The sequence below is a fragment of the Besnoitia besnoiti genome, assembly GCF_002563875.1.
Source record: "Besnoitia besnoiti strain Bb-Ger1 chromosome Unknown contig00007, whole genome shotgun sequence".
NCBI lineage: Eukaryota > Apicomplexa > Conoidasida > Eucoccidiorida > Sarcocystidae > Besnoitia > Besnoitia besnoiti.
Genome location: NW_021703915.1, coordinates 2566559 through 2591717, shown reverse-complemented (window position 1 = coordinate 2591717; position 25159 = coordinate 2566559). Strand labels below are relative to the sequence as shown.

At 56.4% G+C, this 25159-nt stretch overlaps 3 protein-coding genes across 3 annotated transcripts; 1 reads left to right on the top strand and 2 right to left on the bottom strand.

Annotated features, from left to right (window-relative positions):
• Positions 1-40: 40 nt before the first annotated feature.
• BESB_073720 (uncharacterized protein) lies at positions 41-3658 on the bottom strand (the record flags this gene model as incomplete). Its single annotated transcript, XM_029365745.1, has 2 exons — positions 41-697; positions 1340-3658. 2 exons carry the CDS (start codon positions 3656-3658, stop codon positions 41-43), a joined length of 2976 nt encoding a protein of 991 aa, XP_029218229.1.
• Positions 3659-9012: 5354 nt separating this feature from the next.
• Positions 9013-13108, bottom strand: BESB_073710 (uncharacterized protein; the record flags this gene model as incomplete). Its single annotated transcript, XM_029365744.1, has 5 exons — positions 9013-9726; positions 9916-10313; positions 10823-11197; positions 11479-12614; positions 12990-13108. 5 exons carry the CDS (start codon positions 13106-13108, stop codon positions 9013-9015), a joined length of 2742 nt encoding a protein of 913 aa, XP_029218228.1.
• A 4405-nt stretch (positions 13109-17513) lies between these two features.
• Positions 17514-22994, top strand: BESB_073700 (CMGC kinase, MAPK family (ERK) MAPK-1; the record flags this gene model as incomplete). The annotated part of the gene is made up of 7 exons (XM_029365743.1): positions 17514-17771; positions 18059-19014; positions 19471-19714; positions 19961-20089; positions 20250-20329; positions 20499-22263; positions 22419-22994. 7 exons carry the CDS (start codon positions 17514-17516, stop codon positions 22992-22994), a joined length of 4008 nt encoding a protein of 1335 aa, XP_029218227.1.
• Between the last annotated feature and the right edge of the window lie 2165 nt (positions 22995-25159).

Below are 25159 nucleotides of genomic sequence, written 5' to 3'. Positions count from 1 at the left end.
ACTCGCCTCTCCGCAGCCAGAACGGCCCTCTTCGCTTCGCTTAGGGGGGGTCAGAGTCTCCTCCCGAAAAACCGAGCTCTCGCTGCGCCTGAAAGCCGTGCGAGCACTCTTCTCTCTTCAGCGGGCCCGTCCGCTTGCCAATCGCAGCTGTCCGCTCATTCGCACAAGCCTCGCCGATCCCACGTTCGGAAGGCTGGATTCTCTGGGAAGCAATGGGCGCGCCCATGTTCTCAACAGGAGCTCCGCCTCTCCTTAGGGGCTCGGACGGATTCGCGCTCGCCCCGCGGCCATTCTCGCGCCGCGTCACCGACCTCTCCGTGCTGCGGTGTGCTGCTGACCGCTTCAGTTCGGGCTGACCGAGAGTTCGCGAAAACGCGAGGCTGTCTCCGTCGATCGTCGGTTTGAACCCGCAGTCGGAGTACGCGGAGCTGGGAGGGTCCGCGGAAGGCACCGGGCGAACCGGGGGGGGGGGGCAGAGGACGTGTGGCAGCTTCTGCCTTGCGTGTTTTGCGTTGTGAGACAGAATGAAGGAACCGACGCGAGGGAAAGCACGTCGCGCGGGGGACGAGAAGGCAACGACGTGGTGGAAGACTGGTGCGGGTGGCGATCGGGAAGCCCGTCCGCGGCAGCCGGGGACACTGGCGACGGCCTTGACGCACTGAAGAGCGTCTCGCCTTTCTCGGGATAATCGGATCGTCTAGGCGCGTCGTGCGTGAGACGCGGAGCGTGCAGAAATCTCAGTCGGGTGCCGTCGCCTTCCGACTCCTGCAGGCACAAGAAACCAGCGTAAGTGGAGCACAGGCCCTTCGGGCTTTCAGTGGGAGCATAATACACATACTGTCTCGCAATAAAAACCAGCTCCGTGTCAGCACACTGCGTATGCACGGCAGCGCCGTCAAGCTTCCACGCACTTCTGGCTATTTCAAACCTCTAAAGGACCTTGGCTGGCAGCAGCACACGATGTAACAGGTCTCTAGATAACTCAACCACCAGTTCTCATTCCGCATATTCTCGCAGGCGAAGAATAGTGGAAGGAGCACTCTAAGCTCATCGCGTGAACGAAGGCGTCAGAATGGCGCGACGCAGTCCAGAGTGACAACGGCGACAGGAAGGAAGCTGAGGTCCTTCTCCTTCATTGAGCAACAGGATACACCCAACCTACACTGCCATGTCGCCTTGTGAGAGTAAAGCCTGGCGCCTCTGGAAAGCAGACTCCCGAGGCGCAAAAAGGCCCTTGATGACACGAAAGTGAAAGCTCCGCATTTCGCTGCCAAGCCAATACCGATCGAGTGCGGAGAGGGAACAGCGGCATTTTTTCCGGACTGCGTGAGGCACGTACCCCTTCCGACGAACCTAAGCCAGAAGAGACACTCGCGCTTCTGGTCTCTCCGCGGAAGCGCCTGCCGCCTGGCTTCTGCACTCCGCCGCAGTCCCGGCTCGCTCGGCGGCCTCCGCCTGTGGGTTCAACGGACGCCAGGCTCTCGCGAACCCTTTCGCGTAGTGGTGGTGTTCCTGAATCTTTTTCTGCAGCGAACGTTTCTCCAGACCTGCTCTCACACACGCAGTCTTCGGGGCGAAAGCGGTACCGATCGCCCTTTGATTGCTGCGCGGTGCTTTCTGTCACTCTCTGGCCTCCATACTCATGGCACGGTACCCAGTCCCACGGGCCTCGACGCGGCGGGGACTCGGCGGCCGGCTCACTCAAGCCGGGGAAAATGGAACACTGCGGGAGAGGCTCCGCGGAATAATGAGTTGGGAGACTCGAAGTGCGTGCGTGGTTGTTGGGACCCGTCAAAGCAGCTTCCTGGCTCCCTCCCCAGAAAGAGGCAGGCGCGTCGTGGTCGCTGTACATGCGTCCCGCCTGGCCGTCTTTCCACGAATAGCTTCCCTCCTGTCTTCCCTCCGCGAAGGCAGCCGAAGTTTGCACTTTCGGCTGGCTCTCCAGCTGCTGCGGCGCTGCAGCATGTGCACGCTGCTCGCTGTGGGCGAGCAGGTCCTGCGTCTGCCTCACAAGGCGCTGGATCGCGTCGAGGCAGTGGCGCTCGTCAGGTTTGAGAAGCCCAGAGTCCTGACAGTCGGCGAGCCCGTAACTGTGCGCACTCGTTTGTCTAAGGAAAGGACCTGCAGGATTCTGAGAGAACGAAGCCGCGCTCTCCCAACACGCTCCAGCAGCCTGGCTCAGGTTCGCAGTGGGACTCGGTGTGATCTGATGGACCCCAGAGCTGGGGAGTCGGCTGCACTGAAAGAGACCTGGGGACCCGTTTCGGGCCGCGTCTTGCCCTTCTGCTTGCCACAGACTGGCCGCGGAAAACCCCCGTTCCGACGCATCCGAAGCAGCGGAGACGCCCAGCTGCTGTGGACCCGCGAAAGCCTGCTCTCGAGGGCCATGACCGCCAGCGCTCGCCCCTCCGTAGTGGAGCGCCCAGTGAGGAGCTGGCTCCTGGTAGCCGGGTGCCTGAGACCGCTGCGATGTGTAGTTTGGAGGCAAAGAAGGGGCGACTGGGAGCTCCCGGGAGATTTGAGGCGGCAGCAGCGGGGAGGGAGACTGAGCCAGACGCCGCGGCGCACCGGGGGAAACGGCAAGCGCCGGAATGCCTGCAGGAGCGTTAGAGGCCGTCACCGAGGGTGTCTCTAACGTTGGAGATGCAAAGTAGACGCTTGCTGCACTTCGAGCGGGCACGCCAGTCTCAGAAAGCCTGTCGCTTGGGGCGTGGACAGCGGGAATCTGGAAAGCGGAAGAAATCGAAGGTGGGCGGTCGTCGCCGCAAACAGTCTGAGGCGTCAAGAAAGGCGTGGGAAGCCCCGCTTCACTTGGAAGCGGAGAAGCTTCCCATCCGGGGCGCGGGTCGTCAACACTGCTGCGCGGGTCCGTGGCAGAGAACGGCTCCGCAGCAGTCAGCCCAGCAGGGCGTGCACATAAGAAGGACTCGGGAATCCCACCGCACCCCGGAGCTTCCGCTGGAGGAGCGGTGCCGTGACAAGACACGGCAGAGAACTGGTGCTGGCCTCGGAAGCAAGTCCCTCTATGGATAGGAGGTGAGGCGCAGGCGGAGGCGGCAGGCACAGAATACGGATCGACAGAATTCGAAAGCGAGACTGTCTGCGTTGTCGCTGGCGACTCTGCTTGCTGAGTGAAAGGGCCCCGACCAGACGCAGGGACGGGGCGAAGGAAGGAGCAGCCAGCTGGAGCGCTGTACCCTCTTTCGGTGGGTTTCAGAAAAGGCAAAGCGGGCGCCCCCGCAGAAACGCCAGATACGTTGGGTTGCGCCGGATGCCCCAAAGCAAAATTCTGGGTGACCGGGTTGTAAGGCGATGGGACGGAGTGATGTTCGTTGACCGCGAAAGACCCTCCACCTGCAGGTGGAATCATCGCAGTATCAGGAGAGCAGTCGTATGACTGAGGAGGTGAAACGGCCATGGCCTCCGATCTGCCGCGTGAAGGAAACGCGAGAGTATAGGAATTCCCACTAACAGCAGTGGGTACTCCATACTCCACAGAAGTGTTCGTAGGATGGCCATGTTGGAATGAAATACAAGACGACGGGTCAGGTGATAGTAAGGGAGACTGGTGAAACAGGACATTTGCGTGGCCGCCGCACTGAGGAAAGCGTCCGTAAAGACTTGCAGGCCCCGGCCTTTGAGGACTAGGAGTTGCCATGGTCGAAACCGCACCCTATCCCCTCCCGCTTTTCAGATTGCATACAAAGTACGTCTGTAATTCGCGGAGGCTCGCAACCAGTGCGTAGTCAGCGAACCCCCCGCGACCTATAACGTTTTCTTCAGTTGTTTCCAAGAGCTGGCAGCATGGCTTGTACAAGGCGGACACCAGCAGACAAAGATATGAGCCAGGTTCATCAGAGTCGCTCGTAATTGTCAAGCGTTTCAAATGTGCATCCCCTTGCCTCGATTTTACAGCGGATGGTGAAACATAACCACGACCACTGAAGGGCACAGTCGCACAGACAAGAATGAGCAGGCGGACAGTATCTCATCACGGCCCGTCTTCCACGGGTCAGACAAAAATTCCCTGCACCACGAAAAGGTCGACATATGCTATCCGGAAATTCCAAGCTAGCACAGGGAAACCGGTATTCCGGAAAGTTTCTTTCGGGGCTGCCAGTCCTCGTACAATAGCTGGCATATTTTCGTTGGGGGTTGCGTTGTCTTGTGGGACACGAAAACACACCACATGGGGTCGGTGGAAAGGGAAGTCTAGCTCCCAGCATGCGCGTCGATCAACGGGAAAGATGGGAAAGACGTTCAGTTGGCCTTCCTGAAAAAATGGCCGTTCAGTCAAAAACATATATCTTGAGCTTGTCTCTCAATCATTCTGCTGTAAGAGGCAGTGCGGTGGAGGGAACGGTTGTGTAGCTAGTGACCGTGACGGATCGACGAACATGCACAGCATCAGCATACCAGAAGAGTCGCGAGGTGCGTTCTTGCGACAAGCAGGAGAATTAACAATCTTCCATGCACAATGCCTGTAAGCATCTACGGTCAGTCGCGTCTTCTTGAAACGCGTATACTTAATGTTGCCCGACCATGTGGATTCAAAGTCGGGCAAGCCACCTGTCTTCCAGGTAGACATCCACGCATCAATGCGTACCAGATCACTCAGCCGAAAACTTAGTAGACGGAGGGGATTCTTTCCTCCAGAAAATCCGTCTTCCTCTTGGAAAGAAGTAGCATGGTGGTATCCTGTCTCGTATGACACGTCGGAGAACCTGCCTAGGGCGCTTCATAGTAGACACAAGTGCGCTGGGGGTGGGTCACCTACGCTCGCTGCTCTCTGGTTCCTGGTGAGGTGGGCCCGGTAGACTAGCCGTGGTCGCGAGTGGTAGAGGCAGAGTGTCAGGAAACTCATCAACCCAAAAAGCAGGAGCCATGCATGGTCGAGGTCTCGCTCGAGAGTACTGGCCGAAGCTGTATCCCACCCGCTATGAGAGTAAAAGGGCAAAGAATGTCGCGCATAGAAAGTAGCAGCAGTATTCATTGGAGCGAGACACTTGTTGATGTGATGAGAGGCCTGGTGTGCGATATAAAGAGCTTTCGTATGCATCCACTGGTTGAGTTTCCAGCACAGCCTGAAGCAATTGGATACGCGTAGTGTGTATCAGGTGCTCACCTTGTCACACAATGCTTGCTCCTCTCAGCTTCTCTTCCCATATCTTCAGTTTGTCTGCTTGCGGCCCATACATGTTGTATCCTGTACCCCTTGTGGATTGCCAGGGAAAATTCTAGTGAACGGGGTGGCGACGGGACGGCTTGCCGGCACTTCGACTCTAAACGAAGCACATGGTGCAAACGATGCCACTGTTGGCAGGCTGCAGGAGCCGCAAGCTCAGTCGCCGATGGTGGATTATCTCAGTTCCTGAGTGTGTGTTGAAGCCTTTTTTTTAACGCCGAAGCGTGGTGCCTTTCGGTGGATGCTTCCCTTGGTCAAACGCTGGCGAATTCCCTGTGGCGGGGCCGCCCCTGAGGCCCTGGAGGATTTTTTTAATAGGGGTTTTGCTCTTACACTGAATCGTGTCTGTGACGCCCCGTGCCGAATACGAAATTCGGTGTTTCCGTCTATGTACGAGGCAGATGCCTGAGCTTAGCAGCAGTCCAAAGTCCCCGCAAGTGCCGAACTAAGAGGTAAACGGTTCCTCTCCATATTGTGTAAATCGACTCCTGAAAATCGTAGGAAAATCTCTAGCTTGGGGCGAGTTTGGATGCCTTGCCTCTCCACCTAGATCATGACATACGGTATCCCCTGATCTGAAACGTTGCGGAAACGGCCGTAGCTGGGCTGTATGGAGGATTACGAGCTAATATAATGCGGTAGAGACGAGGAAGCGAATGGTCCCGTTCGGGCTTGAGAGCCCACGCCTATTTTGATTGTGTCATTTGGGTATAAATAGTAATGCGTTATCAACGGCAACAGCGGCAGACCAATCCAACGTTAGCTCAACACGGCGACTGGCTCCGCCACGAAGGGACGCACTCCCACATACGCAGTTTACCCGGTGTTTTGGGTCAGGGGTATTTTGTTTATAAGGCGTTTGACATGCGATATTTAAGCAGGGAATACTCACCGTTCTTTTATCCTCTCAGCAAGCTTTGCCTCGTACATGGGCACCACTAATGTCCTCCAGAAAATATTATATTATGCATATCTTAAGTGCATGAGCGAAAAAGGTCACAGATTCTACAAAACCCCGAGAGAAAAATCGGACTCGAGTGCAGCGCTTGCTTGCATTCTATTGCGCGCAGAGTACGAAAGTTGGGAGGGCACACTTTTGGGACAAGCACAGGGCATAGACGCTTCTCATTGAAACACTGTCAACAATTCACCGTGAAACAAAGCCTCTCATGGAAGAAACCACTCGCGGGGACGGGGAAAAAGATGCTGATCACCTGTCTCCGAGGCTGAGCAGCCGGGCGCACGTGGTGGTATTGGTGCTGCTGGCACCATCATCTAGAAATCCACCTTTATTTCAGGACGTCGGCACGCAGAAAAGAACATGCGTCCAAAAACGACAGTGTCTACTTTATGCTGCTGCTGAGTGATCTCCGCGATACGACAGTGAGAGTCGATTGCTTTTGCAACCGCTTCTGCGCATGCTTTTGTGGAAAGCCACTCTGAGGGGACCCCGTTCGATGCTTCTGAATGCAGCGGTCACACAGCATTTGTCAAACTCAAAAGAAACCAGATGCCACTTGTAACGGGATACACGGCACAACAAACGTCCCAAGACTTGGTCTGCTCTGATGCCATACCATACACTTCCTACAATAATGGCAATTAGCTTCTCTATTCTTGTGCTCGGAGTGATGTTGTCAGACTGCCACCACGTATGGGCGGCTGTCGTGGAGCGCAGTACGTGATACGGGCTGCAAGGAAGAACACAGCACCCCTGGGACTGGCATGTCTCCGCACCACAGTGGGATTTCAGGCGCACGGGGAGGTAGAGTGCAGATCCGTAAAATTCGATACGACGGTCGTCGAATCTAGGATGAGAGAGCTTCCCTTACTGTGCCAATTTCATCGTCCGGCTACTCGGAGAAACACGGGCGTCGTTGCCGCTGTAATACCCGTTACTACTGATCGCTGGAGGATACCCCTCTGCCTGAAGCAAGAACGTTACGCTGCTTGGGCGTACATTTCTGATCCACATGTGTTCTGTCCGCTTACAGACAGTTACAGATAAACGTCCACATACAGGACCTACTCGGGTGCCTGTTATGGCTCAACTATCGCTGATGCTGAAGGAAAAAGCGGCCCGCATGAGAAAAATGCACCCCGAATGCCCTTTTTACCGTGATGAAAAGTTTCTTCAAAAACTACTATCGGGAAGCCTTGTGGCGGAGGCAGCACATGCTGTGAGCAAGAACTTGCGCTATGAAAGGACCCCTATTGCACCAGTCAAGAAGCGGGCAAGGACCGCTACGCATCCACTAGCATGTCACCACATGCGCCTAAGATACTTCCCTTGTCAATCGATTTCTTTAGCACGGTGATAGAGATTCAGCCAGGTGAACCCGTGGATTCGTCCTCAGTTGCTCAAGACGAAGCAGTCTTTCTTCTTGCAACAACATGCAGCTGACCCCGAAATTAGATTTCCTTATGGTTCCTGTGCAACTGCGGTCCCGTTAATTCGGTCGCCAATCTCAACGTGTCGCCCGCGGGAAGTGCAGAGTTCAGTCTTTGTGAGAGTTTGCCCTTTACTGAACCTGCTGCTATGCAGAGCATTTATATCTCTTTCGACACAGCTGGTTTTTATTTTTCGGTATATGGCTCCAGGATAGAAGGCTGTATCAGGTGTGAATGCAAATCTGCATGCTTACCATGGGGCATGTCAATGCAACTGACACCTTATGTGACAAGATATGTAAAATGCCTTTAGATATGCACGCAAATCCAGAGCTGATGATACGTAGCCATTGTCGAACGCCGAATCACTGCTGTCAGGCTCTTTGCCGACGCTAGGGTGCTCGTCTTCTACAAATCTCCAGCCGTGGAGTAGCTCTATACTAGCTGGTGATCCATCAGCCCGTGAGTCACGGGCTGTCCCGCAACGCCGCACATGTTCATTCTTGTACCTTCTCTGAAGGTATGGCGTCCCTTATAGAGAACGGCCGTTCACACACGCCACGGCAAGACGTGCGCGTGTGCCTTTCAAGTGTGGAGTACGTTCATCTTGGCGTAAGGTACAGTTCACTCAGCATAGCGCATGCCGCACCCACCAGCAGTCCTGAAAAGCTACATTCTTAAAAAGATATTTTCCCACATGCACGCTGCCTGAATGCTCGAGTGAACGCAGACGGAAGGAAGAAACATACTGCAAACAAAATTGATTCGTCTCGACACAACAAAGCCTCCCCCCTCCATAAAATTCCCCTCTCACGGGGACGACAACAAATGAAGGAGCTGGACCAACGAAATTCCATGTTCTTCTTTGCCACTGGACTAGGCGTATGCCCGTGTGCCAGAAGGGAGCGAGAATATTTTAGAGCCTGTCGACACATTCCCGCGGAAGAAGAACCTGGGAGTCAACTAGCAGCTTGCATGCAGCTTCCGAGTCCTCGACCGTTGTGAGACTCTGGACACTTTTTCACGCGATCGGCTGCTCTTGCAAGCTAAAGAAACGAAACTAGTATATTTCAAACCAATTCGTGACGCATGTGTTCCCGCCATCAGCTGCCGGTCTCGCGGTTGTCTGGCGGGCTCCGGCTTATCCGCTAAGACACGGCGGATACGAAAACAGAAACCCCCCATGCAAACAAGTCCCGCCTCACCGAAGGCGACCAGGGACGAAGTAAGTGGTGCTGTGATCGGACAGTCCGGGACTGCACGCCATTGTAACAACGGCCGCGCAGGCACTTATCAACACCCTAGCACCTTTTGCACCACGCATGACTCAGGCAGTTCCTCGGCTTTCCAATACAGAATTGAGGAGATATCCCAGGCGGTACTGCTGCTCTCGCTCTCGACTAGCCAGTGCTCAACGTGACTGACGCCGCGGACCCTCAGACCTGTTTCAGTGGCACTGCGTTTTCACAGTCGTGCGAGCATATAACTCTCACAGGCTTCTTGGCCGAACCACGGCGCCGGGGGTCCTCGCGAGCTCCGGGGCTTCCTTCTCCTTTGCCAGATTCGGCCCCAGTCTTCACCTCTTCCCTGTGGATGCCCGCGTACCCCTGGCTTCCTGCGGCATCTCCGCCGTCATTCTCGTCTTGCGCGCCCGCACTGGTGGCCGTGCTGTCCTGTCGGAGACTGCCCACACCACCACGCTTCGGCATCTCGTCAAAAGACGCCTTCGTGTCAACGGTTTCTGCACTTCCTGAGTCTCCTTTGACTATCCCATTCTGTAAACCAGCCCCGACAGGCTTCCACTGTTCACCCGACGTCCTCCTGGCGGCTTCGAGCGCAGCGGCAGCAATCTCCACGGCGGCTGCCGCCCGCGAATCTGTAAGCCATGTGCCGGAATCATCTGTCTCTCCTGAGTCTGACCCCCTGTCCACGCGCGTCCCAAGTCTACAGCCACCATCGTCGTTGACAGCACGGGGACTTCTGACGAATGCACTCCACTCGCCAGACAGCTGCGTTGAATTAGCATCGCTAGACCGCTCCTTTGTGCCTGCCAACGCGTGGAGGAGGGCGCGAGCGGCTCGAGGTGTGTACGGAAAGTTATCCGCGGCGGTGGCCAGGGACGCCAGCGTAGACTGCGGACGCTCGTGGCTCTACAACAAGAAGACACAAGATAGACAGAAAGAGATGCAGACACTTGAACCGCCATCGCTTCAAACACATGGAGCGCGAAATGATGCGAAATGTAAAGGATCATCACAGCTGAGTTTGCACTTGTGCCAGCCAGTTTCCCACCGCTCTTCGCAGTCCGCACACACACAACCGGGGGCTTTACGACTCACTTTCTTGGCAAGGAGAGCGAGGCCGAGTTCGAATGTGCCAGCTTGCGTTCGATCCCCGAAGACAAACGCGAGTTTCCTACTTGAGAAGTCGAGCACCACGATGAACTGCGGAGGTTCATCCTCCTTCACATTTTCCTCCAGGTCGTCCGCCATCCGAATCCATTTCCCTCGACTACTCTTTGGTACTTTCACGTAGGTGGGCGTCGATGGCGTTATTATGGAGGCAGGCGGAAGGCGGGAAGACTGCTTTGCTTCACTGTGCTCTTTCAAAAAGCGCAGATCGAGAGGTGGCAACACCGCAGCCCTTGGTGCGGAAGGCGGAGCTGGCCCAGCTGTGGTGCTCATCGCAGAAGTCTTATCTGCGTCTTTTCCGCGGCGCACTGGCATTCCTGTGTAAACTGACAAATGCAGTCACCAACGAAAAGAGCTGCACCACGTTGCTGAGCAAATGCACCTTCGAGATGCAAAACGTCAAGTTCGACAGGCAAAGGGCATATGCAGGGTTGTTTAGTTAGTTGCGGCACGTTGGAAATGCGACATGCGGCCTGTGTTGACTGAGGAAGGCGCTTGGAAGACACCCGACGCACGCATGCAGGCATGCTCAGAGCGCAGGCACTAGCGAGAGTAAGAACGCTCGCATACACAGCTTGATAGCCGTGCGAAATAGCACGGCCACCCTCAATTCACAACAAAGGACAAGATAAAAGGAAGCGATACTACACAAAAGACGCGTTTTCCTCTCAATGCAGGAGCGAGAATAACAACACAAACGATCGGGTATGCGCGCGGTCTCGTCGAACTCAAGCGGATGCGGAACTCTGTGAGAGAAACGGTTCCCGCACAATTTTCACCTAGCCTGGCGCGCGAGCTCCCCCTTCCTCTTTAGATATATACAGTTCTTTCTCACCATCTTCATCTGAGCTTCTGTCTTCATCAGAGCCTTGGTCAGAAACTTGATCGCACCTGCTGCTGTCGTCACTGCTCCGTCGGCAACTCTGCCGCCCTCCCCCTGGCTGGGAAGATGACTCCCCGCCGTCGCTGGAATCCCGTGCCCACTCTGTGCCTCTCTTCCGCGGCTCCACAGCCTCCCTTTTATCCGTGTCACCCCTCTGAACGGCTGGCTGCCGACGCGCGAGGGTATACACGGCCTGAATCTGGTCAACGGGGAACTCGAGAACTCTCCCACTGCGAATGTCCACCTGTAGAATTTTCAGGTCGGGCGACAGGCGGCAGTGCACCGACAGGCATTCCCGAGTCGAAGTCAGCTGGCGAACAGAGATCCCTGAAGAACGCAAAAGAAATGAATGCATGGGAAGAGCGTTGTGCGCTAGGCTCCAGTCGCTCCTCCACTCGGCGCTGTCGTCCGTGATAGAACGGATGCCCACACGAAAACGCGGAAGTGTCGACGCAGAGAGTTGGTCCCTGCCACGTGAGCATGGAAATCGACATTTCAGCTTGGAGACAAGCTGCCCGGACATCACAGTTATCCACCAAAACACCGCGACTAGGGCCGTTTAATCAGATCAAACAGCCACACGCACAAAAATCATCGTACGCGCCTACCTTCAGTCAAATCGATACAGAAGCAGCACAGCATGTTGTAAAGAAACTTCTTTCTCTCGGGCAGCGGCAAAGCCATGACAGAGCGCGGAGTCAAAGGAACTTTCAGTGCCTCCTCGAACCGCGCGCCGCTCTGCTGTTGAAACCCCGATTCCTTCTTGGGCAAGACAGAACGCTGCAGCCCCAGGAGAACGGGCTCGAGTACGTCTGCCGCGCGACTTTGATACAGAATGGCGGGGGGAAGAGGGTAGTCGAATGCCTCCGCACCCAAATCAGGCAGGCAGACTCTGGCTTTCACTCTCTCCTGCTCAGCGTTCAATGGCTGATAGCTGTAGCCCATGACCGCCGCCTCAAGTGTCGCTGCGTAGAATGTTCGCGCCTGTGCTCTGGCTTGCGACTCTCTCTCTCGAAGAGCAGCGGCACTGGCACCGACGAGACCGACCCCGTTCTCGCTCGCGGCGAAAGCCGAGACAAAATCAGTTCTGGAGGCGCAGGTCGGGAGGCAAGACGAGGAGGAAGGGAAGCACAGGGAAGACGATGGCGGATGCGCTTCCTGTGCATTGCGTAGTGTGGAGACGCCCCCCCCCGGCGCCAGATGACAGCACGTCGCCGCCAGTCTCTGATGACTGTTCGCGTCTTGGCCGTCGTTCCCCCCTCCTCTGGCTCTAGAGAAGTCCAAGCTGACCACGCGCGCTGCGAAATAGTGCCGAGAGGCCACCACAGATCGGCCCGCACCGCCTGCAGAGACAGGCGACGCGTCGGGTGAGCCGCCGACAGAGAGAGTCTGGGGCGAAGACGAGGCAGGCGACGGGAAGATCCTTGGTGTGCACAAGAGACGATCCCAGAGCGACGCAGAAGTCGGATTTTGCGGAGCATCCGAGAGAGCGCCCTCGGGAGCTGCCTCCGCAGACGGCTTCCGCACGCACCGACTTGCAGAGCTTTTGGTATCCACGGAGTTGACCGTGTACCGGTAGCCCCTATCGTCTGACGTCGCCTCCACCTGCACGGAAGGCTCGAGACCGCCCACCACGAGACCGACGCCCGGCGAACCTGTCGGGCGCGGCGGCGAACCGCCTAAAAACGGAGGTGGATCCGATGGCGAAGATGGCCCGGACGTCAAATCAGGACTTGCAGTGTTTCTGAAGGACATCAAACGAGTGCCAAAACAAAATATGCACAGCCGGGTGACGCTCCTCGGAGGCCCCTTCCGAGAATTCGCGCCGCCGGAGGCACGTTTCTCCTCTTCCACCTGCGCCCTCAACTGGAAGTGGTCTATGCATCAGCAGAAAAGGCTGAGCTCGACTACAGGTGTAGGAGACTGGAGCTGCACCACTGAAGAGACGCCGGGGGAGACGCAGAGCTCGCCCAGCCGGTGGGAGTTCACTTCCAGACAGCTTTATAGAGCGCGTACTTGTGCGAGTGCGTCCCTACGCACGCGTACGTACGCTGGACTTTGTGGAGATGCATTGATATTCAATCTTGTAGAGACACTTTGTTTCTGCCAGCTAACTTACCCGCTAGGCACGAGCCTGGTACCGGGTCTCCACTCGCTCTCCTCAGCTGCTTGGCTACCCCCCAGCCAGCGTGGCTTGTAGGCCGCAAGCGCGGACATGACAGATCTGAGGGACTCCATTGGCCTAGCGCTTGAGTGACGGAACGCTTCCCTTGACCAACAAATGGTTACAGAGGCACACACGAAAGGCTCGTTCTTCTCCGGATGCTGGATTTATCGGCAATGGTGAAGACTTCCTCCTCTCCAGATGAGCATCATCGCTACCACTCCTGCCAGCGAGCGGAGACAACCAAGCATCTCCCAAGTCAAACGACAAGCGAGGAAGAAGATACGCTGGTTGCCGTTAGGGTACGGTTGACGGGCGAGCCCGAGCCTGCCGCAGGCTTCTGCGGAAGAACAAATCGATGGAGAATCGCGAGTGCGCTTGTCGAGCTGACAGCAAAAGTGTGTATTTCCTTCGGGAAGCATTCAAGGAAAAAGCAGTCACAAGTCCTGCTGCAAACTGTCTTCCATGGGTGGTTCCGTGGAAGCATGTGCAGAAAATGGGAGTCGAAAATGATCACCAGCAGAAGGCAACCTGCCAGCCTCAGCTACCTCCAAACCCCTTTCCCTACGAGACGCAAAAACAAAGGTAGAAGAATCTACGTAACAGAGACGAAAAGGGGGGAAACGCGGGAGTCATCTCATGACCGATTGCCGACAAAAAGGTCACCCGCGAAGGCGACATTTCGTAGCTCTGTGCCTCCGAGGCTTTGCCTAGCCTGAAGTATAGCAAAAAAATGTGAAAAATGTTAAAGACGGGCGGACAGGCCACTAGACGAGGTTACACCTGGCATAGCTTGAGTAAAGACCGTGGACGCAGTAGAGAAAAAGACTTCTTCAGTCTTCGAGCCTCAGCGAAAAAGAGAAAGCTAGTTGTCAACTCGTCGGCGGCAGGCTCAAGCCGCAACGGAACTAGCGTTGGCTGCTGGAGAAACAATAAAGCTGTAGAGAAGCACGACCCCGCCGACAGAACAGGAAACCGCCGATAGAGAGTGATATTGCGTGAATCTGTGAACACCGCAACTGGCTTGTGCCGTTCCTCTTTTTTCCTCACTCTTCTCATACCGAACCTCAGAAAGGTCCTCCACGCAGCGACATCACCTGCGCGGCTGCAGCACCGGGCAGCAGGTCGACTACCGCTAGGTGTCAACTTCCGCGAGCCACAACGAATCGACCAGCGCTCTGCCACGCATTTGTCTGCCTCTGTAGCCGTATCCAGCGAGTTTCCAGCGACAAACGAGCAAAACGCTACGAGGCAAAAGCTCTGGGCGGCACCCAACGTAGCTTCGAACGAATGAAGAATAGCTCTCCGTAACGGGCGTTGCACTCAGAACGCCACGACGCGTGAAGGCCTCGTGTCTTGACCGAATTATAGCCGGTGTCTTTCTGAGTGTGTCAGGCGTGGGCGACGTAACAAGCGTGTAGACAAAGCCAACCTCTGCAGCGCACGGGACGTGGACACCTGCCTCCTGCAAAGGAGCTTTTTTCATCCGAAAGATGGACGAGCCACAGTTGCCTTGTTTTGCGCCGTTCGCTGAGGTGGCAAAGCGTGCAAGGGCAGCAGCCCCATCGCTTACTTTTCGTTGGAGCAACCGGCAGGCTTTTCGCATACACACACACCCAGCCCACCGCCGCCGAGCGCGGAGCAAGCGTTGCGTGTTTAGCCGTCGTCTCACCGAGGAGTAGGTCTGCCCCAGTGGCGAAACATGCCGTTGTCCAAAAAGAACTGTGAACCCGCAGTGTATATTCGATGCGAAAACACCTGAGTTTGACGGGTTTTGCGTTGTATGGTTAAGTGCCGCAACCTCTGTCTACTCCAGCGCACTCGGCTGGCCCTCGAGCTCCAACACCAGGTGGCAACCCTCCGCTTTCTCCGTTTGCCTGCGCGGCGTGGGCGCCAGTCCCGACAGCGCGGGCGCACTCGCTGTGCCTTCGAAAACTCGACAAAACGGCATCACTGCGCAGACCGTGCCTTGGGGGGAAAAGGAGTGGTGGCTGCTTTCCAAGCCAGCAAGATACTCCCTGCCGGGTGTGACGTTTGAGAGCGATCGCGGAAACGAGCAGGAAGTTGCCTGCATGATTTTCTGTACGTTGATCTCTTCCGAGTTTTTCCCAAATGAAACTGGACGTGGAAAGACCTACTGTCTTGAGTACTACAGCTACGTAACCAACCCCCCGGGTTTCTTTCCGGGGGCGGTGAACAACACGCCTGCTCTCTCGCTCCTGTCTGCAGACTGTTGGATCTCTCCTTTGTCTGTCGCGGCGTCTTTTCAACCCACAAGCTCACCGAGCAAAGAGCGTAAACAGTGTTGCCAATTTCATCTTTGTGTGAGTCAGAAGATCCCCCTGCACATCCACGAGACACAGAAAGAATGTTGAGTTATCTTGTGTCTCGACATAACGCCTGTACTTGCTCTATGCGTGGGCACTCTACAGAGACGTTCTAGCGGACTGAAGCGCCCTAGGACGCGCTGCGTACGCAGGGGATCGCGCCACTTTCTCGGATTTTTTAGGGACGCACTCGCAGGGGGAATGTACAGGAGATGTGTCAGTAACCGCCTCTTCCTCGGTTGTCATCTGGGAGTGTATCGAGTGGCTGCGCTCGGTGACACCATACCAGCAGGCGCACGCCTTTATCACGTGCGACGTCTGAGCAGCTTCCTGTCCTCATACGGGGAAGTACGTACCGCATTTCTTCTGCGGGAGTTGTGCTGGTCATTTTTCTGTTCCGTTTCGGCGCATCCCCGAGATTTTTTTGGAGCCAAAGTTACCCGTCTGTCTCGCAGACGCGCTGGTGTTCGCGGAGGGAACTACGGCTGAGCAGTTCAGCTAGCGTGCGACGGCATCGTTTGTTAAGAAACCACCGCAGAAACGCGTTTTTCCCATTTCGTATGGGATCAGGGTGAATGCACGCGGTGGGCTGACTGACATTTCCAAGCTCAGTTACCCATTTCAGATGGGGGAAAGACTGACTCAGCTAGCACGGGATAGTTGTTTTGCGCGGATCTCCACTCCAAGAAAGCTCCCCCCTTCGGGAAGACAAACAGACTCGATCTGTGCCGTATATCGTCTTATAAAGTCTTATCAACCCGTCAATGTGTTTTTTCATCAGCACACGAAAGGTCTGGCTGGTGGAACCAGGAACGATTCTGCGTCCTGTTCTCTTGCAGGTGGAAGCACACACACTGCTGCCCTGGAAGACAGTTTCGGCACCTGAGTCCGCATTTTTGCCGTCTTTTTGCCGTTCTGAAAGTCCGACCAAGACTGCCGCACTGCTGAGGGTCTGTTTGTTCTGCTTAGCTCTTGCCGTCTCCGGTTCCGCTTGCTGTTTCACTCGAATTCATCACCCTTGTCTGCTTTTTTTCACTCTTTTTAAATCGACTTCGGATCGAGCGATAGTCGAGAGGTATGGAATTTTTTGTCAACTGTTTTTGCTTCAGAACTGTATCCTTGTTTCGTGTTGCAACTACTTAAAACGCAGCACACCAGAAGTGTGGCTCTTGTTGCAAACCTACCAGATCTGGTAGTCGATGCGTTCGCTCGGGTCTTCCCGACTGCGAGCTATATGTGCGTGCGTAACAAGCGCTCCATGCCTTCGTCATGTGTGCTTTCTTGACAGGGGCTCCTCGCCCGTTCTCCGTTTAGCGGAAGTTCCGACCTGTAACACGATATTTCTTTGATTTGCTTCGGCTGTACGCCTTTCCGGAAGCAATTCGACCCAGCCGTTTGTCTGCGGGTATCCGTTTTCCCCGAAAGGCGCTTTTCAAGTTCAGGAGTGCCTGTCACTCCAGATCTGAACACGCGGGTACCATCCATACACCTTGTTTTCGCGATGCGCGAACTTTTTTTTTCTTGTCAGGTCTACCTCGGCTTATCTGCACTCTGGTTGTGTTCTTTGAGTTCTGAGTCCCCCGCGACTGTTCCTACCGTTTAAACTACCAAGGGATCGGAGTTAGAGCTGCGTTTGAAAATGTGAGCCAGAGTGCCCACCAGCGAACGGAAGAACGGCTCGGAATGAAGACAGGATTGTTTCGATAATTTTCGTTCGTTTCCATGTATCCCCACAATTGGTGCCAAGGGAAGTGACTGCTAATTCCGCTCTTGTTCCGGTAACTCGAACCGCCTGGCCAAAGGTTACCGGGTCGTGTTAGAGGTCGTTTGTCGACTCTGCTGTTGTTTCGCACTCTGTGATCCTTTGCGCGTGTTCACCCAAGAACAGCTTTTCTTCTCCCACCCAGGTTTCTTGGTGGGTTCGCACGCAAGGTGTTGTATTCATACTTTTTTCGCTGCCTCCATTTATGGTTTTTCCTTCGGGAGCTGGTGGACACTTTTGGTCCGATACTGCTCGCGTCGTCCTCCGTCCCTCTGCTTGCCGAATTTCTGGTCTTCGGCTCCTCGGAGCCTCCTCCTCTTGGATGTGTAGGCGTTTCTGCACCATAGACAACCCTTATCGCGCCTTCGGCGTTCCCCTTAAGTTTTCACCATGAGCCAGAACACGGGTAGTGAAAGCAGCAAAGCTGCTTCCTCACAAACGCATCGGCACCGGAGTTCCAACGCGGGCTACGCGACTCCTGGGTCTTCCTGCTCGACCCTCGAGACGATCCCCTGCGTGGGGCTGGGTGAGGCGCCGCCGGGCGTGCCGTCTGGCAGCGGAACTGTCTTCTGCGAAAAGACCTACAAAGTCAAAATCGACAGTGAGACCGTCTGGAAGGTGCCTACGAGGCTCAAGTTCGTCAAGAAGGTGAGTGCGCGCACTCAGAATCGAGCGGCTTCCACACGGGCCGCGTTCGATGACGCACTCGAAGATCACTGAATGGTAATCTCGTGTCGTCCACGTCACTGAGACAGGGGGCCGTGCGGCTGCTTGTCTCTAAACAGATGCGCCGCCGAGTGTTCTTTTCGCTCGACTTTCAGGAGGGAGTGGTGTCTGTGCTCGTACTGCGTGTAGGTCTCGTGTTTCGTCATCCGCCCAGCATGTCGTATCTGTGACTCACGCATCTACTTTGTGTTTGTCTCGCGTATCCTCAGGTGGGAAGCGGAGCGTATGGCTGTGTCGCTTCATTTGAAGATACAAGCGGACCGGCATCTAAAGATGGCGTCGCAGACAGCGAGGGCTCGCGGCGGCAGGAGACTTCGGGGAGCCGCTGGAGCTCGTCAACTGCCGACGGGACTGGTGCGAGTGGAGGAGACAGTGGGACGAACAAGCGTCTGGCTGTCAAGAAGATTGGGGATTTGTTCCGCGATTTGATTGATGCGAAGCGGATCTACAGAGAGATCAAGATTTTGAAGGAGTTGAAGCACGAAAACATTATCGATCTGGTCGAGATCCTCGACCCCCTGACGCCCGACTTCGATGACATTTACCTTGTTTCCGACCTCATGGACACAGATCTGCATCGCGTGATCTACTCACGCCAGCCGTTGACGGCGGAGCATCATCAGTACTTCCTGTACCAGCTCTTGCTCGGTCTCTCCTTCCTCCATCAGGCCGACATCATCCACCGCGATTTGAAGCCGTCCAACATCCTGGTCAACCTCAACTGCGACATCAAGATCTGTGACTTTGGCTTGGCGCGAGGCCTCAACATGAACCCTTCGCCAGCACCGGCGCAGCAGAACCTGCCCAGCGCCTCCTCCGCCACCTCCAGCTTCCTGGGGGGCCTCTCGGCGGTTCCATCCCAGGCGAACGTGAGTGCGTACGCCGCGGCCGACGGCTGCTCAGGCGTCGTGGGTCGCTGGGGCGACCAGAAGCTCGCGGCAGCCGCCGGCGCCGGCTCCACTGCCGCGACCCGGCTCGTGAGGCTCGCGCAACAACAGGGTTCAAGCGGCGTCGTCGGCGACAAGCATGACGGCTCTATCGTGCAGGAACACGACGACGACCATGGCGACGACATGGAGTTGACTGACTACGTCGTCACGCGCTGGTACCGCCCCCCCGAAATCCTCATCTCCCCGTTCTGCTACTCCAAACCCGTCGACCTCTGGTATGTCATGGCAGGCGACCTCGCTTGCAACAACCGGGTTCTGACCCGGTGTCACGGTCTTCGAGGATCCGTGTGTGTTTTCAAAAAAATTCCCTTGCCCGACTTGTCGAGCTGCGACTCTTCGTTTCTTGTCGCGCGCGTCCACGAGTCCTACGGTGACGCTTGCTCTTTTGATTTCAATGAACGGAGTTACATATTAGATTATCTTCGCTCCCATGGTATTTAGTAAGTTAACATTGAAACATCTTGCATAACATACCTTTAGATTTGCTTAGCATTATAGAGCTTGTAGGCATGTAAGTAACTAAAGAACTATAGATACTTTGAGTTCCTCCATTCTTCGAAACGGCATGCACAGATTCGGCCGTTGACTGGGGCTTCGCGTGCAGCGCCCCCGAGCCGCATCTCCCTCGCGTTCATCCGTACTGCAGTCGTTTGCCCCCGGCTGTTTTGCAGGTCGGTCGGCTGCATCTTTGCGGAGCTCCTCGGCCGACGAGCCTTGTTCGCTGGCAAAGACCATTTCGACCAGCTGCGCCGAATCGTGCGCGTCTTGGGCAGACCGAGCACGGCAGAAATCAACAAAGTCGCCACCGAAGGCCGCGGCCGCCACTTCAACTCTGGAAAGGGAAGCGCCTCCAGTGGCAAGAAAAAGCGCTCGGAGGCCGCCCGCCGGTTCATCGAAAGTCTCCCGAACAGTGAAGTATGCAGAGGGCGACCCACAGATGACGAGGACGGGGTGGAATCGGGGGGGGGGGGGGGTCGTGGTGGGGATGTAAGAGGGAGCTTTTGAGGAGTCTTGCGGGGAAAGTGCAACAAACACACTAGGCGTATAGAGCCGCTTCAAAAGATTGCCATATGTTCTTGAGAAGGCGAGGGGAAGAGGCGAGCAAGGAAGCATGGTGGTGCATTTCTTCTCTGGTTTCTATTTTCGCCTCCCCCTTCGCAGCCCTACAAACTCGAAGACTTGTTCCCGGACGCCTCCAAGGCTGCACTCGACCTGCTGTCGGGCCTGTTGGCCTTTGACCCCGCGAAGCGAATTACCGTACAGGAGGCCCTCCGCCACGAATACTTCGAAGTGAGTTATTCGACTGCGGTCTTTTGTTCATTCTTCTTTCTCCTGTGGGACGGCCGACCACTTCGCATTAGGCACGCATCTCCCGCACCATATGTGAGGCCGATTCCTGGTCTGTTCATAGACTCTCACAAGGCCGGCGCCGCGTTGTGTGTTTTTCCAGGGGCTTCACTCAGTCGAGGATGAGCCGCATGTCACCACGCCCGTCGACTGGTCTTTCGACAACTTCGTCCCTACCAAACGGTGAGTTTTGCTGCAGCTGAATCAAACGCTGAAGGTGTCTTGTGTCGGTTGCGCTGGAGACACAGAGGAACACGACGGATATGTGAGGTGCAGTGCAGTCCCAAGTTTAGGCGTTCGAGATGCACCCATCGTGCATCTGTTGTGTGCATGTTTGTTCGCGTCTGCGCAGGCTCCTGCAGAACAAAGTCTACTCGGAGATCCTCTCGTATCATCCGGAGATCGTCCTGAGAGACTTCCACCTGCTGCCGTCTCGAGGCATTCACATTGCGCCCAGTACGCTCCCCCCGTACATTCGCCAGCCCCTGGCGGCGATTCAGCAGCAGCAGTTGGCCGCCAACATGGCCAGTTCGAGTGCCTCGCGCGCGAGTCGAAGTTCAGGTTGTCTGCCCACGGTGTCGCGCTCCGCGTCAAATTTTCTACGGAACCCGATTTCGGCGTCCCTCGTCCCCGCCGCCTCGCCGGTCCTAGCCCACAAAGCGAACCCGAATCAGGCGTCTGTTCACAGTCATCCGGGGGCTCCAGTCCCCGCCTCCGGCTTTTTCGTAGCCGACGATCGGTCCCTGAGTGCCGCCTCGACGGCTCCGCCTGACGAACAGCACGAGGCGCTCAATGCAAGTCTGGAGGCCTTCGCCTCAACCGCTGCAGGCTCCAGCGCCGCAGTGTCTCCCCAGCTCACTGCGGCAGCTGCGTCTGCAGGCACCTACGGCATGGGGTCGCAGTCGAAGAAAGAAAGCCTGCTCGCAGGGGCCGGGTCGGCGAGGGGAGCTACGGGTTGCGGCAGCCACGGAGTTGCGCCCTCCGAAGCTCCCTTGAGAGGCGAGGTCTCTCCTGCGTTGTCGCATGCATCTTACGCTCTTCCTGCCCCCCACGCCACGTGCTCGGTGACACCCTCTCCGCAGACGTGTTCCCAATCGCTCCCATTCAAAGCTGGGCTTACTGGTGGCCTCCCTCTGTCTTCGCCGGCACTCTCGGCTGCCTCTCAGGGGGAGCTGCGCAGCTGCGCGTCTCTGCCATTTTCGGGAGCTTCGTCCCTTGCGGCCGCAGAGTTTGGCGTGACGGCAAGTGACTCCGGCAGCAGCGTGGCAACGCGCGCCGCAGTCGTCTCGACGACGAGTCCTGACCATCTCTGCTCCGCGTCTTCCTCGTACGCAGTTGGCGCGTGTCCCTCGGGCACATCTTTCGCTTCCCTTCCAGTCACGGTCACCTCCTGCGCCTCGACTTCGTCTGCGGCAGGGCCCTTTGGCCGCAAGAGCGGCGGCGACAGAGAGGGATCTCTCCTCTCCACGCACCCCGGCTCCAACAGCGACCCGCTCTCCACTCGCCACACCTTGCCTGGGACGACGTCACCGGCGGCCTCTCTGCTCAAAGCCGCCGCGGGTTCCTCCGCAGTTGCTCGCAGCCGCGGAGACCTGGGCATCTCTCCGCGGCTCCCCGTGTCGCAATCGGCACACCCGTATATCCAGAAGTTCCTTGCGCCGCAGAGAGAGGCTGCGTCCTCGGAGCGGTCTTCCTCTGCGCTCGTCTATCGCGCGACTCAGCATCATGCGGCGGCGCTGCACCACGGCCGGCAGCGAGAGCGAGGCTGCTCAAACCCCAGCGCCGTTCTGGAAGCCAGTGGATTCGCCCCATCCTCTGGGGCAGCAGGCAGCGCGACAGGCCGCAGCGCGTCTCTGCCCTCTACGGCGGCGGAGCTCGTGGCTGCCGCGCATGCTTCCGCGGCGTGTCTCGCGCCTGGAGCTGCGACCGATATCCAGTCCTCGTGTGTCGTCCCTCTCTTCTCAGCGCCCGATCCTACGCAGGGCGGAGTCCACGCGCTCGGCGGAGGCGTCGGTCCCGCTGTCTCTCCGTCGCTGTTCAACTTGCTTCCGGGCTCCGCAGCGCAGGACGGGGAACGCGGATTGGGGGGGGGGCAGCGCATGCGGTTTTGCGAGGGGGTGCGGGGTTTGGAGGGCGGTGCACGAGTTGCGTCGAGGGCCTCTCAGACGCATCTTCCTCAGGGTTTCTCGGCTCCAACGCGGGTCTCAACCGCAGGGGGAACAGCCACGCTTGCATCGTCTTGGCGGCTGCGGCGTTGAACCAGTTCTCCCAGAACGACCTAGTCGCGGAAGCCCGCGGAGGCGGCGGCCCTCTGTCTTGCGGGTCGGCGCTGTCTCGGGGGTCTCTGGCGGCGGCCGATGCGAACTTGCGAGTGGCGGCTGCAGGCCGAGACGCGAGCAACAGCGGACAAAGCTCTGCACACGGCAGCCGCACAACGACGCAATCGTCTCTGTCCGCCGCCGACGAAGCCGTGTTTTTCCTGGGGGCCGCTGGAGAAGGCCACGGACAACGCCAGCTCGCGGGCGCCGCGAGTGCGATGTTGCTTCAGCAGTACCAGAAGGAGATCCAGCAGCATCACTTCGCCCAACAGGCGCAGCTTGCGCAGCACAAGAGATGCCAGACCGGAGACTTCGGCGCCGACGGCGCAGACAACAACATGAACATGTCGATAGATGCCTCGTTCGGGCACAGGCTCGCGGACGGCGAGCACGCCATGGATGTTGACGACGAGAGTGGAGACGTCGAGTTTCTCTTGGCGCAGCACGAGAGGGGCGATGGCCAGCGCCCGCCCAGCGGTAGCTGCAACCTCACTGACCAGCAGCTGATGCTCCTTCGGCAACAGCTGTAGAGCCGAGGAGAAATTGAAGGCGTTAGAGGCCTCGGCCGTTTCCGCTCGCGTGTTTTTTTTTTTATCGTGCCGCGGTGGGAGAGACAGACAGGCACCCACGTGTTCCAGTGCTCGATGACAAGAGCCGTGGGTGCGCTGTGACGTCGACGTCTGCTGTGCAGCCAGACTCTCAAATGCCACAAACCTCCCTGGGGATATTCTGAATTCGACGTGCGCGGTTCGCGGTCTTCTTCGTGAGCGCGAGGGAGCAAGCTCGCAGTTCAATCGTCTACGTTGTTTGCGCTGTCCGCATTTGCGCGCATGCCGATATGTCGTTCAGGAGGGGCGCGCTGGTGTGCATGTGCGAGTGCAATGAGGTGTGTGAATACGATAGGGGAATAAGCGGTTCTGCATGCTTTCCGGAGCCCCGTCTTCCGTGGCGCTGAGCAAGTCCGCGCTTTTCGGATGGGACTACCAAAGTCTCACCAGGTAGGGGGAGCTGCGTCTAGGAATTCGCGGGGTAAATCCGTAGATTTCTTTGCTGCCGAGGAACTGAACAGACGCAGATACCATGAGTCGCCACGGAGCTGCTGTTGTCCTCGCTTGAGGAGCTAAGAGGTCGCTGCCGCGAGAAAACCGTAGAGACTTTTTAATACATGTACACATTGTGGCAGAGCCATGCATGTGAAATGAGTTATCGTGTTTTGTCATCTGGTCGCCGGAGTGAAAGATCCTCAAGGCAAATGCATCTGCCTCATGATTGTCGGTTTTCGGCGGGGGGAGGGGGGGGGGGGCGCTACAGCGGACCGGCGATATGCCTTTTGTGCGGCGACAGAGTCGTTCTTCTCGTGCTTCAATCACGTATTTTCCTTCTGTCCCGCGAGTACTCCGGGGCAGTTGTAAGCCTTGGCGCTGTCGTTTTGTGCGCCCACGTCAGCAGCGATGTCATACGTACTTATACATACATGTCAGTAATTGCGCATGTATGTATGACTGGTAATTCGTCCGAGAGCCTAGCTTTTTCCCGATTCTCTGCACGTTTCCAGGCGCTCCCTCGGAACACTCCTCGGCGAAACTATGGGCGCTGACTGCAAGCAGCGTTTCACACTATATGTGGCATGCAGTGTCTTTGCTGCGGAGGGCATTCTTTTAAACACATCTTTTTATATGCGCCCAGTGCAGGAGACCCTGTGTCACAAGGCTGGTAGTCGCCAGAGTGCATCGTGCCCTCATCTGAGAATACGGTATATGTGCTGGTGGATTTCAAAGTGCTGATTTACGTGATGGGCTTTGTGTCGCGCGAACCGGCTTTTTTGTGTGGAAAGCGTCTGAATACGCAAGTCTATCCGTTCGGGGGTTAAGAGACATCCCCGGATGTATTCTTCTCACTGCTCACAGTTTGTCTTCACTTGTTTCTGAAGGTATTATTGCTGGTCCGTCTACCTGGATGACAGACGAAGCAGGAAAAAAAAGAGCGCCTGTCAGAATGTCAGTGAAGCGGCACCGCGTGAAAACTGCTTCGGGTTCGCGAGTTGTTGGTTGTGCGGGGGAGCAGTTGGTTCAGACAAGGGAAAGAAGACGACCAAGTCTGTGCAGAAGGCTGAATTTGAAGATCTGACGAAATAGACGTGCCCACTGCACATTTCCAATACATCACGAAAAGCTGTTCATATTGTGCCTTGAATTGTGACTGTGGAGTAGGCCGCAGCCATATATACTCATGAACATTTCTGTATATATATTTTGATACGGCATGTACATTTAGTCAGATTCGGATGGATTTTTTATCTGGAGGCGTGACTAAGCAATCCGCGTTTTCGTGTGCATTTTTAATGATTGTCTAAAGGGTGTGTCTGCGGAGGATCCAGAACCTTATCAAATTTGCACATTCAAGTGCATGAATTGCTTCTGCTAAACTGCTAAGAACGGCTTCCGGCGCAACGCCTCCGCAGCTTCCGGGGACCGTGATTCTCGGGGTAGAAAAGCACGGGAACGGTAGGCACCCGACTCCCCTCCAAAGGGCCGTTGCTGTCTTCCAGCGGCATGGACAAGCGTCTGGGGAAGGTGCAGAATTATTGCGTGTAGGCCACTTGCCGAAAGAAGCTACTGAGTTCTGTGTTCAAAAACAAAGGAGAATCTCTTCTGATGAGCAATAGCTCCAGGATGATGCACGAAACATCAGTCAC